General features: G+C 38.8%; 1 protein-coding gene across 5 annotated transcripts in view; it reads right to left on the bottom strand.

Moving 5' to 3' along the window:
- LOC140480503 (cytoplasmic dynein 1 intermediate chain 1) overlaps window positions 1-17,131 on the bottom strand; it is a 279,676-nt gene that overhangs the window by 121,931 nt on the left and 140,614 nt on the right. For all 5 annotated transcript variants that reach the window (XM_072575444.1, XM_072575448.1, XM_072575445.1 and 2 more), the window contains exon 7: window positions 6,747-6,833. In XM_072575444.1, coding sequence (XP_072431545.1) covers window positions 6,747-6,833 — 87 coding nt within the window. The remainder of the gene's footprint in view (window positions 1-6,746; window positions 6,834-17,131) is intronic.

The raw sequence follows: 17,131 nt of genomic DNA, 5'->3' as shown, positions 1-17,131 counted from the left end.
TTGCAAATAAATGACCTACTTCTTGAAGAACTCTGCGTCTCCTGGTGGTTCTCTATATTTTCTCCACAACAGTCTATAATTTAGTTTTCTCTGTATCTCCTTTTTTTAAATAGTGGAGTTACATCAGTTAAACTCCAATTCATAAGAATTGTTCCAGAATCTATAGAATCTTGAAAAGTTACACACAACACATCCAATATTTCCAGGGCCACTTCCTTAAAAACCCTAAGATGTAGATGAATTGAACCCTTGAATCTATCAACATTTAATCCCATCAATTTCCCTAATATAACTTCTCTATTAATACCGATTTTCTTCAGTTCCTCTCTCACACTAGACTCTATGTTCCCCAACATTTTTGGGACTCTATTTGTGACCTCATTTGTGAAGACAGAATCAAAGTATATATTAATTACAGACTGCTCAGCAGGTCTGGTAGCGTTTGTAAAGAGAAATTAATGTTAATTGATTTCTCGTCGGATTCAGCCAGACCTGCTGAGCTTTTCCAGCAACTTCTGTTTTTGTCTCTGATATATAGCATCCACAGTTCTTTCGTTTTTTTATTTATTTATTATATAATTAGTCTCTTCATTCCTCATTATAACTACATCTGTTTTGATTGTAAAGGTCCTACGCCTTTCTTCACCAATCCTTTTCTTTTCACATTCCTATTGATAATTTTATAGTCACACTGTACATTTCCCACAAGTTTACTCTCGTGCTCTATTTTTGCCTTAAATCAATCCCTTTGTCCTCCCTTGCTGAAATCTAAACTGCTTCCAATCCTCAGGTTTGTCTTTTTTGACCATTTACATGCGCTTTCTTATACTACCCCTTAGTTCCCTTGTTAGCTATAACCAGACTATCTTTCCAATTTTATTTTTGTGTCAGACTGGACTGAATAATTGTTCAGCTTCTCTATAGATGGTGAATATCCATATCACATAGATGGTGGTGCTAGATATTTTAAAAATGCAGAAAAGTGGATAAATCCCCAGGACCTGATCAGGTGTACCCTAGAACACTGTGGGAAGCTGGGCCCCTTGCTGAGATATTTGTATCATCAGTCACAGGTGAGGTGTCAGAAGACTGGAAGCTGGTTAATGTGGCACCACTATTTAAGAAAGGTGGTAAGGAAAAGCCAGGGAACCTGATATTGATATTTTATGACTCTGACTCTATGCACTCTAAATATTTTCCATTACCTATCCACAATCATCCCTTTAAGTAACATTACCAATTTATCATAACCAGTTTGCGCCTCATACCATCAGAATTTCCTTTGCTTAGATTCAGGCTCTTCATCTCAAAATCAAGTACATCACTCTCATTGCAATGGAAAATTCTACTATACTATGGTCACTCTTCCCCAAGAGGCTTCACAAAGCTAGACTGTGATTCATTCCTTTCTGAATGCACAATACCTAGTCTAGGATGGCATGATCTCTTGTTGGTTCTTCAATGTACCGATTCTGAAATGCAGGAGAAAGTAAGAACTGCAAATGCTGGAGATCAGTCAAAAAACGTGGGACTGGAAAAGCACAGCCAGTCAGGCAGCATCCGATGAGCAGGATAGTCGACATGTGAGCATAAGCTCTTCATCAGGAATGTGGCCCTCCGGATCCTCTGCTTCACACTTGCAGCCAGGTTTGCCACCTACTCTCTATGCAGTCAGCCGTGTTCAGCTTAGGGTCACATTCTCCCAAATCTGCAAAGGACCACTACTGTTTTTCATCCTGAGAAGAATCCACACACTCAACAAACTCTTTCTCTCCAGTTTATCTGATATCAAGGAATGTAAGTACACCAATGTTCATGGCCCACATTCCTGAGTAATTGAGGAATTCCTCCTCTATGCATTGGATTGGATTTTCCTAATCTGTATGCAGTTTAAAGTGACCAATTGTTGTAACCATACCTTTATTGCTTGCACCTCTAATTTCCTGGTTAATGCCACTATATAATCCTCACTATTTTTTTTGCCATTTGATGTTACTAAGCTCCACCCATACAGATTCCACTCTCACAGCTCATTTTCTTCCTCGCAATTGTGTTAATTTATTTTGGACTTTACTTACCCCTGAATATTTAGTTTCAATCCCTGATAACCCAGCAGTAATGTCTCCATAATACCAAACATATCAAACCCATCTTTATTTATTTTCACAACCAATTCATCCATATTATTGAGTGCTCTATGCCTCAAGACACAAGGCTTTAAGGATTGTCCGTGTCTGCGTGGGTTTCCTCCGGGTGCTCCGGTTTCCTCCCACACTCCAAAGATGTGCAGGTCAGGTGAATTGGCCATGCTAAATTGCCCATAGTGTTAGGTAAGGGGTAGATGTAGGGGTATGGGTGGGTTGCGCTTTGGCGGGGCGGTGTGGACTTGTTGGGCCGAAGGGCCTGTTTCCACACTCTAAGTAATCTAATCTAATTCTTAGTCCCATTCGCGGTATTTTGTGCTGTGGCCCTGTTTGATTTCTTGGCCCTTGAATTCTCCACTTTTCAAATTTCCTTTTCTGTCTTTTATTTTTCCCTGTTTCTCTCTCTTTTGTTTGCCTGTCTAGGTTCCCATTTCCTCCACTTTTAGTTTAAACCCTCCCAACCTCACTAGTAACTATTCCCCCAGGATATCTGTTCCAGTTCCGCCCAGATGCGATCTGTCTAGCTTTTACTGGTCCTACGGAGTCTCATTTGCAGCAACAGAAATGTTGGTCTATTCTCTTTACGACTTAATCCCTCATTGTTATCATCTTCTCACACTTATTCAACCTCTCATGCAGCAGAGCTAACTGTAGTGCAACAAGACTAGTTGTTACTACTTTCTGCCAAGAGGCCATTTTTCCCAATAGTATCCAAACTGGCAATTGTTTTGTTGAGAACTGTCACAGTGGTTTCTTGCACTGCCTGCCTAGTTCACTTTCTCTACACGGTGGTCATCCATTCCCCCCCTGCCTGTGGAATCTTTGCCTGCGCACCCCTCTATCTAGGCAAAAGTGAGGACTCCAGATGCTGAAGATCAGAGTCCAGATTAGAGCAAAGCGGGTCAGGCAGCATCTGAGGAGAAGGAAAATAGACGTTTCGAGCAAAAGCCCTTCATAAGGAATGACACCTCTCTATATTTGCTCAACCTCATAGATGCTCCACATTATCTTCAGCTGTTCTCGAGCTCCAAAATTCAGGCTTCCAGAAGCTGCAGCTGGAGACGTTCTGCACACGTTCTGGTACTGAGCACTGTAACAGTGTCCGACTTCCCAGATTAGCAGGAGCACATGACAGCCTTGAGCTCTCCTTCCATGATTTACCCTTTAATTTATTTTTAAGGACACTCTAAGAGTTTAAATAATATTAATGACTTAAAGGGCCCTTCTTCTCTGGACCCCTGCACTATTGCTCTTAAAACTATAAACCCCAAATAAGGATCTGAAACTATAAGCGTTAAGTTCCTATCTTCTTTTATTCCTATAAGGATAGTATAAATACTCACCCAACCGTACTCACTTATTTGCCACTACAATTTATATTAAAAAGCCAGAACTATTAATTTGGTTCCTTTTGGCTCTCAGTGAGATCCAGCTCCTTTTTCATAAAAAGAGAAAATGAGGTGCACAAATTTGTAAAAGCAGGAAAAGTGACAGAGGAAAATCCTTTTTCATGCAGCATGTCAACATGGTATAGATTGCATTGCCTGAGTGGTGGAATCAGGTTCAAGTAAAGCATTTAGAAGGGCTACAAGGAGAAGTGGGAGAAAAGTACTGCTCATTTGGAGAGTCAGTGCAGGTATGATTGCAGAATGGCCACCTTCTGCACGATAACAATTCTATAATGATAGGAATCAGCAGCAGATAAATGCAAAATCAGCTTGAGCAATAGGCTGCATGTACAGAGGAACCTCAATTATCTGGCATGCGATTATCCGGATTATCCAGCAAGATCGCAAGGTCCCGATGCTTGGCTCAACAATGTCATCCGGCATTCGATTAAACTAACAAAACCCTCCCTGTCCGCATCATTCAGCTAATCGAGGTTCCTCTGTACACTGCTAACACCATTATATAGTGTAGGCAGTGCCCCCTGCTGTCAGAAGATGTTACTACATCAGTTAACTGGTGACATTAAAGAGATGGGAATACCATATTTAATCTGATTTTCTTTGGAACATCTTTTTGTACTAACGTCAGAGTAACTTTTCTTTTGGAAATGATTGTCATGCATAAAGCTAGTCTAAAACCATAGCAAAAGAGATTCACGGTTTAAGTGTGAAAATACTTCATTTTCCTCCATCCAACCTCAGGATCATTTTAGTAAGCATACAGAGGCATACAGCACAGAATCAGACTCTTTGGCCCAGTTGGTCCATGACAACCATAATCATTTACTAATTTTATATTAAGTAGTAGTAATAATAATAATAATAACAACAACAATTTTAAAGTTTAAGTAATGGTTGTAAAGTTTTCCAGAAATGTTGAATCCTGAACATGTTGTCGTTAAGATCAACACAGTCTTCATGATACCAATACTGTGAATCAATGCAGAGACTATTGCAGGAGCAGACAGTTTTGGAGGATTAAACAAAAGCGACTTTCACAATGAGTGAGGTTCACCAGAATAGAGGAATGTTAAGATTCCTCGGTGGCTCAGTGGTTAGCACTGCTGCCCCACAGCACCAGGGAGCTGCGTTCAATTCTAACCTCGGGGGGCTGTCTATGTGGAGTTTGCACATTCTCCGTGTCTGCGTGGGTTCCCTCCATAGTCCAAACATGTGCAAGTTCGGTGGATTGGCCAAGTTAAATTGCCCATAGTGTCCAGGGATATGTAGGTTGGGTTGAATTAGCCATGGGATATGTGGGGACGTATAAGGGGGAGGTGTCGGGGAGGGATGCTGTTCAAAGAGTTGGTGTGGACTTGTTGGGCCAAATGGCCTGTTTCCACACAGTATGGAAACTATGATTTCAGGCTATCAAACGCTTAAAATTCTCACAGATTTACACATCTAGAAAATGTATTTAATTATTTTTAAACTAGGTCATCTAAGATTTAAAAAAGATCAAATAGGGTCAATATATTCTAGCATAGGATTGGCCTCTGACTCAACTTACATAACTAATGAACTTTGGAAGGTGAAGAAAGTTCCACGTCAGAACATTTGTAGTATTTGCATGTGAAATTTAAACCTCCAATTTCCAGTTGTACCCTGTCTGAATCCATACAGCTTTGGGCTTTTTGTCCTTTTTTTGCACTGACACTCTGTTTTGCAAAGTAGATCAAAAGGAGAGAAACTTAAAGCAAATCAGCTGGACTGTCAAAGCACTCCAACAGCCACAGAAATGTTCAGCCCCTGTGCCTTTTACATTTGCCACTCCTGCCCCACATGACAGACAGTGCTTGCATCTCCTCTCAATCTTAGACAGTGTTCACCCACAAGCAGCCCGCCACCATCATCATTGCCAGACTTCACTCATCCCATCATCCTTCACCATGGGCAGTTCTCACCCACCAATCACTCCCTGCCAACACGACAACCCATCATAGACAGTGTTCACTCTTCTCAAATCAGTGTTGACTCCTTTCCACACCCTTACTCCCTAACTACCTTCTGCAATCACTAGTTCCTGTCCAGTCAATGGCAGGAGAGCGAGTGTTGCTGGTGCATTTCTGCTGGGTCAGAGAGCAAGGAAAATGACATTAGGAGTGAAGAGGGTATGCTAGTTAGAGGTAAGTGCTGAGGGTTTGACCTGAAAATTTCTGTGGGTCTGAGGATGTTTTATCATGAAGCAAAGAATTATGGATAATTACTCATGGAACCTAATATTTAAAAAAAAAGTTTCTTACTGTGAAACAGAGTTGGGAAATCACAATTCACACAAGGTTTTGATATTAGCTTAGAAAATGGCAACCCTGCCACAAGATGCTAGCATAGTTTGACTCTCCCAACTTACACGGTAACAGTAGGATTTCAGGTACAGTATTTTTAAAGCATATGAATCAGAGTCCAGACCAAAATTAGTTCAGTGTTATCACAAAAAGGAGCAGAGGGACAACATTCAATTCACCCTCCAAATCACTTGCTGTAACTGTATATTAATATTTGATTCATTTATCATATCTGAATTTCAGAGTTTTGCAACTTCCATCCATTTTTTATTAACTTGCTTGCTTTCTATTCTTCTTGCCTACTGGACTAATACACATATACCCCAACTGCTAGATGTTTACCACTTCACTTAACCTCCCTTTGCAAGGCCATGTCATTATCTCAACTTACAAAGTCATGTACCATAGTATCATCAGCAAGCATTCATTTGGTCCCTCCAACCAAGCCATTGATATGAAATTTAAGTTTTTGACTACTTCCTAAAAATATTTCAAAACTAGCATTCAAACTTAAAAGGTGGCAAAATTAAAGTACAATTTTCTCAAGCACACAAAACTGTCAATATTGCTCCCATTGCTGATTCGACAACACTGATGACATAAGCCCTTTCAACTCAAGAATTTCAGTGATATATGCAATTTCAATGGTAACTGTCTAGCAAGCTCTGACTTGAAAGGCTGGAGGTTAAAAACATTAAAGAGCAACCAGATTACACAATGATGAACCCATCACTGGCAGTTTAACCTCAAAATCAATTCCTGAACTTTTGACTACAGCTTTCAGTTATGCAATTAATTTAATGATGCACAATAATTCACATAGTGCAAATGGATTTCACAAATAAATGGAACGAATTGTAATTATCTACCTTCTTTCGTTTCAGTTTTCTGATCTTGGCTTTCCAGCTCAGATTCAGTTCCTAGATTCAATTCAGGAATCTCATCATCTTCATCTTCTGCAAGAAAGGAAGTGAGAAAAAATCCCAATTAAATCGGCTTATGCATTCTCCGTCAAATGTCAAATTTTCTCCTATTCTCTACAAGGAAATCAGAGTCACCACATGATAATACACAGCAGAATGTGAAGGTTCCCCATTCAAAGCATGCCAACCTAAACACAAGCGAGGAAGCATCAACTCCAGAACACAAACCTGAAAGTGAATACAGAATTGGCAACAGTTTTAGCAAATGCAAACATGAACTCAATTCAAAGAAGGCAGTATATTTAAAAAATAGAATCAGATTTGCATTTGGTCGACAGGGTGGATAGGTTTGGAGTCAGATAAGAACGGCAATGAACTAGATTCCATTCATAATTCTTCTGAATAATTAAAAATCATATTAAATATTACAGCAACTGGCAAAATTGATCAAAAACATGTTTATATTATCAAACCTTTCATCACCTCAATGTGCACTAGAAACTCATTTAATGTATTATATGGCGACGATCAATCTTTCAATCCTGCAGGGAGATTTAACATATTCATTAACCTTCATGGGCTTAAACGGTTTTTTAAAAAAGGGATCAAAACATTAAGTTGTAATGGTCACAGATCACCTGACTGATAGACCTCTGTGCCTGTGTGAGGGCTCAGCTAACCCACATCAATTTCATAGCTCAAACAACCAGCTGACCGACTGTGGTCTCAGGTTAAACCTTTACATGACAAGGACACTCAAAGCGTTCTCAACCGTATAGACTTCAAACTTTCTTTGTTCTGGACACTACCCCGTTTTACCTCTGTGCCTGTGTGAGGGCTCAAGTGACTGCATGAAGGCCATATGTTTGACATCACCTCTTATTTTTCTCAAACTTAGCTCTTCTCCTCAAAATCTTGTAATTATTTCTACTTATGGTCACAGTTAATGACATTTTAACTGGAGAGAAAAGGCATGTCCTTGTGCAAAAAAACACAAACTTTAATTGCAACCACCTGAGAATGTTCAAAAGAAGACGAGCAGTTTATCCCTTCTCACCTGGTCATAACATCCTGCAGTGGTAAACAAAATTCTCAATCAAATTAATTCTCGAAAATTAGTCTTTTTCCTAGCACGATAAGTAACCATTGATTATCATTGGAACAGCTGCTGAAACTTGTTTGAATATTGCTTGTGATCTGTTCTTGTAGCCACCAGATTTAGATGGCTAGTCCAACTCAATTTCTGATCAATGGCAAATCCCACTATTAATATCCTGGGGATATTGCACTAGCAAGGTATTTGGGAAAAAATAAAAGTCATAATATTCTAGATATTGGAAATCTGAAACAAACAGCTGGAAATACTCAGCAACTGGTCAGCATTTGTGGACAGAAAAATGGTTATCTTTTCATGGCTGTAACCTATTGTCAGAACTAGAAAACTTTCAAGCAAGAGCCTGGATATTGGTGAGCAAATTCAGGGTCCAGGAGAGCTGAATATATATTGTGTCATACTGGGACGCACGTGTTCAGGCAGACTGGGCTTGATAGCACTGTACCCACTCAGCGACCAAAACAAAGTTACCAAGGTACTTGAGGCACACAGAATCTGCAACCTGCTGCTCGAGTCACAATTAGAATTGAAGGTCACATTAGAACAGGACCTATTATTTGGAGAGAAACATAGCAGGTACTATTATAAATCAACATTTCCAATTGGGATATTAAAATCTACAATCACGATCGAAGGCATCGTAAATAGGGTAATGATTGCCTCGATAAAATGTTCCAGTTTTGTGTACACATGATGGAAATATATTAGCCATGACCTGACTTGCCTGCAGGACAATTTTAGAGTGACCGTTTAAAGTGCTTATCAGTTATTTTGAATAAAAACTGTTATTTCCAAATGATGCCTGTTTTCTTATGCCAAAGAATGTTGTGGTTTTAAGTTTAATGGAAGGTTAATAACTTAGCATTTATTACTCAATTCTTCTTCTGTACCAGTCCAAAAACCCCAGACATCAATTCAAATACAGGTGGCATTTTTACCACATTACTCTATCACATAATAAGTGGTTAATGTGGAAAAAAAAAAGAGTCCCTGAAAATAAAGTACTGGTCTCCAAAGAAAAATCATAAAGTAGCCCTTAAGATCAAGAGCAGCTCTCCAAACAAAATTTTAACAGATTCAAAGCAGCAGCCTTTGTTGTATAATATGGACAACCAAGATGCATGCAATTGTCTGGTAAAAACGAAGTTATAAAGTACATCATACTGAAAACAAACTTTTGATGGGTTTTATAAATAGAAGCATAGAGTTCTGAATCTATATAAAACTGTCCAATGTTACTGTGACTATGCTTTCTAATTTTAGACATCAGAAGGATGCTAAGACTTTGCAGAGATTGATTTCTGGACCCTCAACTAGCATGTGGGAATTTGATGGCAATGAATGAAATCATGAAGCATTTAGATAGAATAAATAAAAACTGTCCCAAATTGCTAAAGGATTGACAATTAGATGACTTCCCATTTAACTTCTTATACCAGTCAATTTTAACAAACCAGACGCAAGAAAAGGAAAGACACCTAATAAAAAATTGTTCAGAACTGAAATTCACTTTCTCCCTGAAAGAGGTGGATGCAAAGTCAAGTTAGTGTTTTAAAAGGAAATTGGTTGGACACTTGGAGCAAAAACAAGGAACAGGTAAAGAATGGGTTAGGTAGGCGGAGGGGTGGTCACTGCAAGCAGTGACCAGATATCTCTTTGAAAGAGCTGACACAAGCTTGATTCACTGATTGGCCTCCTCCTGTGCTGCACTATTCTTTGGACCTAAGATGCATTATTTGACAGAAGCTATAGGGAGTGGAGGAGATGGGATGACAGGAATGGAGTCAGGAGAAGCAACAGGGTCAGCGATTCCACTCTGCGCCCTGAGCACATGAGGGCTTGGTGGGCAGCAGATAAAAGGGGTGAAAAAAGACAAAATGAAAATTTTTATGTACTATGGAAGGCAAGAATGTCAAAACTGATATAATGCAAGCCTAAAGAGTGTGGTTATAAAACAAATAGATAAATAAAAGACAAATCAAGACAAGTTTTAAAGGCATCTACTGTCCAAAACAAAAAAAATGGGGAAATTAACATAGTATTATAGACACAAAAAAAAAAGCTTTTCCAGTAGTGGGGGAGTCCAAATTAAAGGAATATAAATGGACCAGGTTAAGACACATATGAGCCATAAACTCATTGAATGCTTGCTAGGCTGAATTAGTGACGCCTGTTCTAATGTTCAAAATGTGACAATTTCACAATACAAAGTACATTTTTAATATATTTCAACTGCAAAATTAATATTCTTGCTTAGAAATAGCAATTATTTCACTGAAAAAGGTCAAAGTTTTCTGGAATGGATACGCTTTTGTTACTTTTCAGCTTCTCATTCATATAAATCTAACATTATACCTATACCAAACTGGTAGTATTCCCTGAACTATAAATAGTGATATAAAAAGGATGAAGTTATTTTAATCACAATAAAATTGAAATAACAATTTAAACAGTGCTGCATAGCAGCTTAAAGTTTAAAACAAATTGGTACATGTACATTGCAATTCTGGGTCTCTAAATGAAGGGTTTGAAGACTATGCAAACATCAGTCTGCAAAGCTTTGTGAACCTGGTCACCTATCACCCAGCAACTCATTTTATATGCAGTTCTCACCAACTTCACTAATCAACTTGCTTCTGGGCAAAATACTTTGCTGAACCAAAAGGTTAATGACTTTGGGCTACAGAGTCTTAACATGGCATTAGAGGTACCAAAAATGAGGTCAGAAACAAATGGAAATTCAAATGAATTGCGAATATTAATACAACCTACTCAAAATACCACAATCTGATATCAGAAGAAAACAAACACAGGAAACCATGTTTCATGCAGATGTTTTAGGCCTTTTTGATGATTCCTAAGATTGATACAAATTTGCTGACTCCTCAGCTATCAAAAATCAAATTACATTTTTCACCTGAAGATCAGATAGATATTTGACAATTATATTTTTGTAAAGGTTAACAAATGTTAATTATGTTGCAAGCTGTTCACGATAAAATTAAGTACCGTCTTGCATGCTCATATCTGAGCTTTTCAGCTTCCTGTTCACATCAATCGAATTCTGCATTGTAATTTGGTGAAACATAGATACATTGAATGTGGCTAGATCAATTATGAATTGACAACTTTGTGAAAGGCACAGTCAATGCATTGCAAGTCACTGAGTTACGGAATCATACATTGCAGAAACAGACCCTTTGGTCCAAATCATCAGTGCTGACCAGACATCCCAATCTGACTTTGTCTTTTCTGCCAGCATTTGGTTGGTATCCCTCTAAACCTTTCCTATTCATATACTTATCCAGATGCCTTTTAAATGTTGTAGTTGTATCAGCCTCTACCACTTCCTCTGGCAGCTCATTCCATACATGCATCACACTCTGCTTGGGGAAGTTACCCCTCAGGTTCTTTTTAAATCTTTTCTCTCTCATCTTAAACATATGAGCTCTAGTTTTGGACTCACCTACCCTAGGAAAAGCGTCTTGGCTATTTACCCTATCCATGTCCCTCATCATTTTATAAACTTCTATAAGGTCACCCCTCAGCCTTCAACACTTCAGGAAAAAAAGCCCCAGCCTATCCAGCCTATCCCTATAGCTTGAAACCTCCAACCCTGGCAACATCCTTGTAAATATTTCATGCAGCCACTCAAGTTTAACAACATCCTTCCTATAGAAGGGCAACAAGAATTATATGCAGAATTCCAAAAGCAGCCTCACCAATGTCCTGTACAGCTGCAACATGGCATCCCAACTCCTATATTCAATGTTCTGACCAATAAAGGAAAGTGTACTATGCTTTCTTCACCACCCTGTCTACCTGCAACTCTACTTTCAAGGAACTATACAGCTGTGCCCCTAGGTCTCTTTGCTTGGCAATAATCCCCAGGGCTCTACCATTAAGTGTGGAAGTATTAGTTTGCCTTACAAAAATGCAACACCTCACACTTATCTAACTTTGAGTCCCTCTATCACTCCTCAGCCTACTGGCCCATCTGACCAAAGTTCTCTGAGATAACCTTTTTCACTATCCACAATACCACTTACCAACCATATCTCCTATTGTCTCCTTTATGTAAATGAAGGACAGCAGTGGAATCAGCACTGAACCTTGTGGCACACCACTGGTCGCAGACCTCCAGTCTGAAAAACAACCCTCCACCACCACCCTCTGTCTCCTACCTTCAAGCCAATTTTGAACCCAATTCGCTAGCTCCCCCTGGATCTCATGTGATCCAACTTTACTAACCAGTCTACCATCCAGAACCTTGAGATGAGGAGAATTACTTCACCCAGATTATGGTGAGTTTGTGGAATTCACAAGCACAAAGTATTTGAGGTCAAAACATTGTGTTTTCAACAAGGAGGCAGGTACTGCTCTTGTGGCTAAAGGGAGTGAGTACACTTCAAAAGTATTTAATTGGCAATAAAGCACACTGACATTTGGTGGTGAAAATTGCTAAAATAAATGTAAGCCTTTCCTTATTTAGCCCCAGAACATCCATATGACATTATAAATAACTGATTTGCTTCCTGGTGTCATTGTAGGAGTTAGTGAACTGCAACTTCTAAAATCAACTTCAAAAAGTTAACTACAGTTTTGAAAGATCTAGAAAGTGAAACGAAAAATGTAATCTCTGGTGTTTATATAACCTAAGCATGATCCGGATGTTCTAAATTTAGATGCAGGATCCTCAGTTGGGGTACTGCAGAAAATGAACAAATTTAATCTTGCACAATGATGAGAGTCACAGGCTGCTTAAATGAAATTTTCAGCAGCACATGGTTCCTGCCAAAGGCCGTTTGTTTCCGGATTGCCAGAGTGCATTACCAAGATGATGGATCCTACATTTTGCTGTCAGGGACGTGTCTCATTTATTGGACAAATGTCCTGTAAAAGAGAACATCTGTTGTATGTTAACTGCAGGACCTCACAACTCCTTAGCAGAGGCCAGAGTTCTCCAGAGCCCAATTGAAAAGAAACAGATCCACAGAAATTGAAAACCATCATCACAGTCATAGTCAGTGATGAGACCCAACAAAAATAATGAACGGTTTCATGGGGCATATCTGTAGCAACTAATTGATTCCTTGCTGAAGCACAAATCTATTCCATAGATACTGCTTCAGAATACATTTGCTGCCTATACATTGCATTGGCAGCAGTATAGAGATCGGTTCAGTCTCTGGCCATCTTGCCTCAAATGATGTGCTTGCACCTTTTGCTCCTCCTCCATGTTATTCATAATCAGGGACAGGATAATTCCCAGTTTTACTTTGGGGGGCGTTGCTGGGGACAGGCACTGATGCCATTAGGTGCTAACAGGATGCTGGATGCTGGATGCCAAAACTGTCAAGAAAGAACAGTCAAAAGTGGGTGTTTGAGTCAATTATTCTTAGAATAATATAGACTGCTGGGCTGAGGCTCCAGAAAATTAACGGGCCCTCTGCTTCCATGTTTTGGCCAGAAAAAACAATTCCAAAATCATGAAGTCAGCAAGGCCATTGTTTTTCAATGTGCACGACATACGTAAATGTGCACAATTAACAATCACCATTGAATGTAATGGAGGCTGAGCAGAGAACAGATTTGTTTTTAAATCAAATTTGATACAGTTAACAGTGAAATGATGAAACTGTGTTAAATGCCAAAAATTTTTTTTTGGATAATTTAGAATTTAGAATGTATTTGCAATATTCAAAAAAAAAGATTATTCATGAAATTTATGTTTGTATTTATTTTTGAAATCACAGCATAAACAAAGTCTGAAGAATTTAAGGGATTAAGAGCATAACCTCAAATTCACGGCAATTCTTTCAAATTCAGCATTAATATTGAATGACAATTATATACACCATTGGTTCCCACTCTTTTCCATACCAAGGCACCCTTCAATGAGACAAAAATATTTCATGGTGAAACAACTCCACAGAGGCCAGTATCCATCACCAAGTTACCCTTTATTTATATGAGGAGAGTCCTTGACACCACTCCATTTCTGAGAGAACTGGATGCTTTTATCAGCCAGGGCTCCCTGTTTGGACCAGATTAACAGCCCTAATCAGGGAACTCGTATTCCCCGGCTGTGCATGTTACAATCACTACACACAGTACACCCACTTTAAGCTGAATTGACTGCTCACAAATATTACATTTACTCCAATAACAACCTTACTAAACAATTTTTCAATGCATTGCACAGAAGCTAAAGAATAATCTAAAGCATTAATGTTTCAAATCCACTGGCAAAAAACACACTGTCTTTGACAATGAGCACACACATCTTTCAAAATCCATTTAATTAACTCTTTCAACTATTCATGAACGATGGATCACAGCAAAATGTAACATAAAGTAAACTGCACCTTCCTGGTGTAATCAGAAACCTTGGCCTGTTGATATGCCTGGACCTTTTGATTTAGGGAGAAGTTGGTGAAAGGGCTGCCCCTCAAATCTTGTTCTATCAAGAAGTGCTCCCTCCTGTTGCTTTTCATGTACTCCATGAAAATAATAGCTCATAGGAGCTAATGTCACAAACACAAACATTCGTTAAGAGTATGGTCAAGTATCATTGAATATTCACGTACCACATCAGCCAAAACATACATAAAGACACCTCCCCAAACAGCAACAGAAATTGCTGGCAAACCTCAGCAGGTCTGGCAGCATCGGTGGGGAGAAAGCACAGTAAACATTTCTAGTCTAGTGGCTCTTCAAATGCGGAATTCCCTCCCCAGTGAAGCAGTTAAGGCTCTACCTTTGTCTTAAAAACATGCAATGAGGAATAGATTTTTGAACAGTAAAGGAATTAAGGGTTATGGTGAACAGGTGGGTAAATAGAGCTAAGTCCACAAAAAGATCAGCCATGATCTTATTGAATGGCGGAGCAGGCTTAATGGGCCAGATGGCCTACTCATGCTCCGACTTCCTATGTTACAGTCAGCATTTACAATTCTTCGCTTTACATTACCTCTGCAAACTTCAGTTTCACCGTGCGATTCAACTATGGCTCTGCAGATTCCTCTTTTTCTTTTAATGTCAGCTTTTGTACAGACTCAGAAGACAGTGGACTAAAAAGGTCACACATCCAGCCAGTTTTCTACATTTGTTGATGGGGAAGTAGAAATTCAACCTTCCCTTACAGTGTTTGAGTATCAGGCTATGCATCTTGACAGCTGTATGTGCTGCTGACATTGCTAGTGAAAGTAGCTCAAGTGAATCCCTTGCCACTGTCTCTTGCTAAAAGACCAGCTTTGACCTGACACCTTGAAGTTTATCTGTGGTGAAGATCATCTCGTTCTTCCTCTGCGTTTTAGTATTCAGTTCATTTAGATAACTGAAAATATTTGCGAGATATTCCAGCTGAGTCCACTAGTAATCATCAGATAGTAGCTCTTCGTAAGGCTTTTCATGCATTGTTGAATACTGTTTTCTCTCTGGAGCTCATGAATGCAGGAAATAACTTCCCACTGTGCAGCTGGGTGCATAGCCTCCATTTCTGCTCACAAAATAGTGAACAAACGTGATTTCAATGGCTGTAATTTTATATAATTTACAATTTTCACAGCTTGCTCTAATATTGGTGACTAACTCTCAATACATCATTTTGGCGATAACAGCTTTACAGTCAAGGATGCAATGGGTGACTTAAATGCTAGGATTTTGTTCTTTCACTTTATTGACAAATTCAGACTTTCCCCATCAGAGAGACAGGGGAAAGCTTCAGTGCAAATGCTCTCAAGGCCCAGCTAAACTTCTTTTCCCTCAAGTAGGTATCTGTTACTCGAAATATTTCTTGTCTAATTACATGACTTGGTAACTCCTGACAAAAAAAATTCTCCTGAATGGTATTCCCATCGACAGTGAAAGTTTCAGTACTTGGCAGAGTTTGCTTAGAATAGTGGACTTGTCAATCTGCAAATCTGGTTAACCTCTTGCAGCACCTTAATATTAGCTGACATGTTATCAATTTGCCATTTAACTATATTATCAGAGAGTGGAACTTTGTTGATCTCTTTTGCAGCATCAACTCCTACCATCACACCTAGAATTGGTTTTTAAAAAACAGGCATGATTGCAGTTTTTGCAATCATATGGGGCTTGATTTTGCTACAATCTCAGCCATCAGGTAATCAACCTCTTGAGCTCTATCCAATACCTGCACACACTTTCAGATGCTGGGTCTGCTTGATGTTTTGTTTCCTCGTGTTCTTGATGTTCTGAATGCGTTTGTTCACAAGAGATGGATACTTCATCTATTAATGGCATCTTAACTTATTGCTTTCTCTCCACAGACGCTGCCAGACTTGCTGAGTTTCTCCAACAATTGTTTTCGGTTCTTGCTTTTTCAGATATTTTAGAATTAGTAAAGGAATCACCTCTGACAAGAAATTTACCACTTTCTTCTCAGAATTTAAGACTTAGATATGTAGTTTAAGGAAAAATACTCACTTTAAAATTTGTGCAAATGTGTAACTAATGTAAGTAGCAATTATACGTGGGATATCATTTAGAGCATGAGAAAAGTCATCTAAAGGAATGATATAATATGCTCTTGTAAGAATTAAACTTGAAAAATGCCCCCCAGGTGGATTATTACCCATGACATCTGAAGTTAAACAAATCTACAAATGTTCGATATGTTATGAAACATGTTGTTTTCTCAAATGATACAATCCTTTGCATCATCAGCTACTCTCATTATTTGTGCAGTATTTCACTTACCTAACTGGACTGTCATTGCATTGTCCATCTTTAGATTAATCCCCAACTGCTTAACTACCTACAAAAATACCAACACTTTACAAGTGGTTCAGTTTAAATTTACAAAATACAGTCACAAAATAATTTCTCAGCTTACAAGCAGAACTCTCAAGGGGAAAGGGAATTGCAGTAAAGAGAATCAAGATAGATAAATAGAAGCCAATGGAAAGGTAACTTCAGTGATTTTGTTTCCATTTCATGCCATCAAGAGTTTTAACAAGTCATACTATAACTATGGAAGTCTCATACCAGGTAATTCAGGAAATATATCCATCTGAAATGGTCAAGTAAACTTTGCATCCTGAGTATTGCACGCGATTTTCTAAATATACATGTGCATTGAGATGCAAAGTCCCGAAAATAATTTTGTTTATGAGAAATTGCAGCCAGTAAAAGTTGCTTGATGAGGGAAGAGCTGGAGATGTCATATACATGGACTTCAGTAAGGCAT

Source organism: Chiloscyllium punctatum, chromosome 8 (assembly GCF_047496795.1).
Source record: "Chiloscyllium punctatum isolate Juve2018m chromosome 8, sChiPun1.3, whole genome shotgun sequence".
Lineage (NCBI taxonomy): Eukaryota > Metazoa > Chordata > Chondrichthyes > Orectolobiformes > Hemiscylliidae > Chiloscyllium > Chiloscyllium punctatum.
The sequence above is the reverse complement of the archived record's forward strand: the minus strand, read 5'-3'. Positions and strand labels throughout refer to the sequence as shown.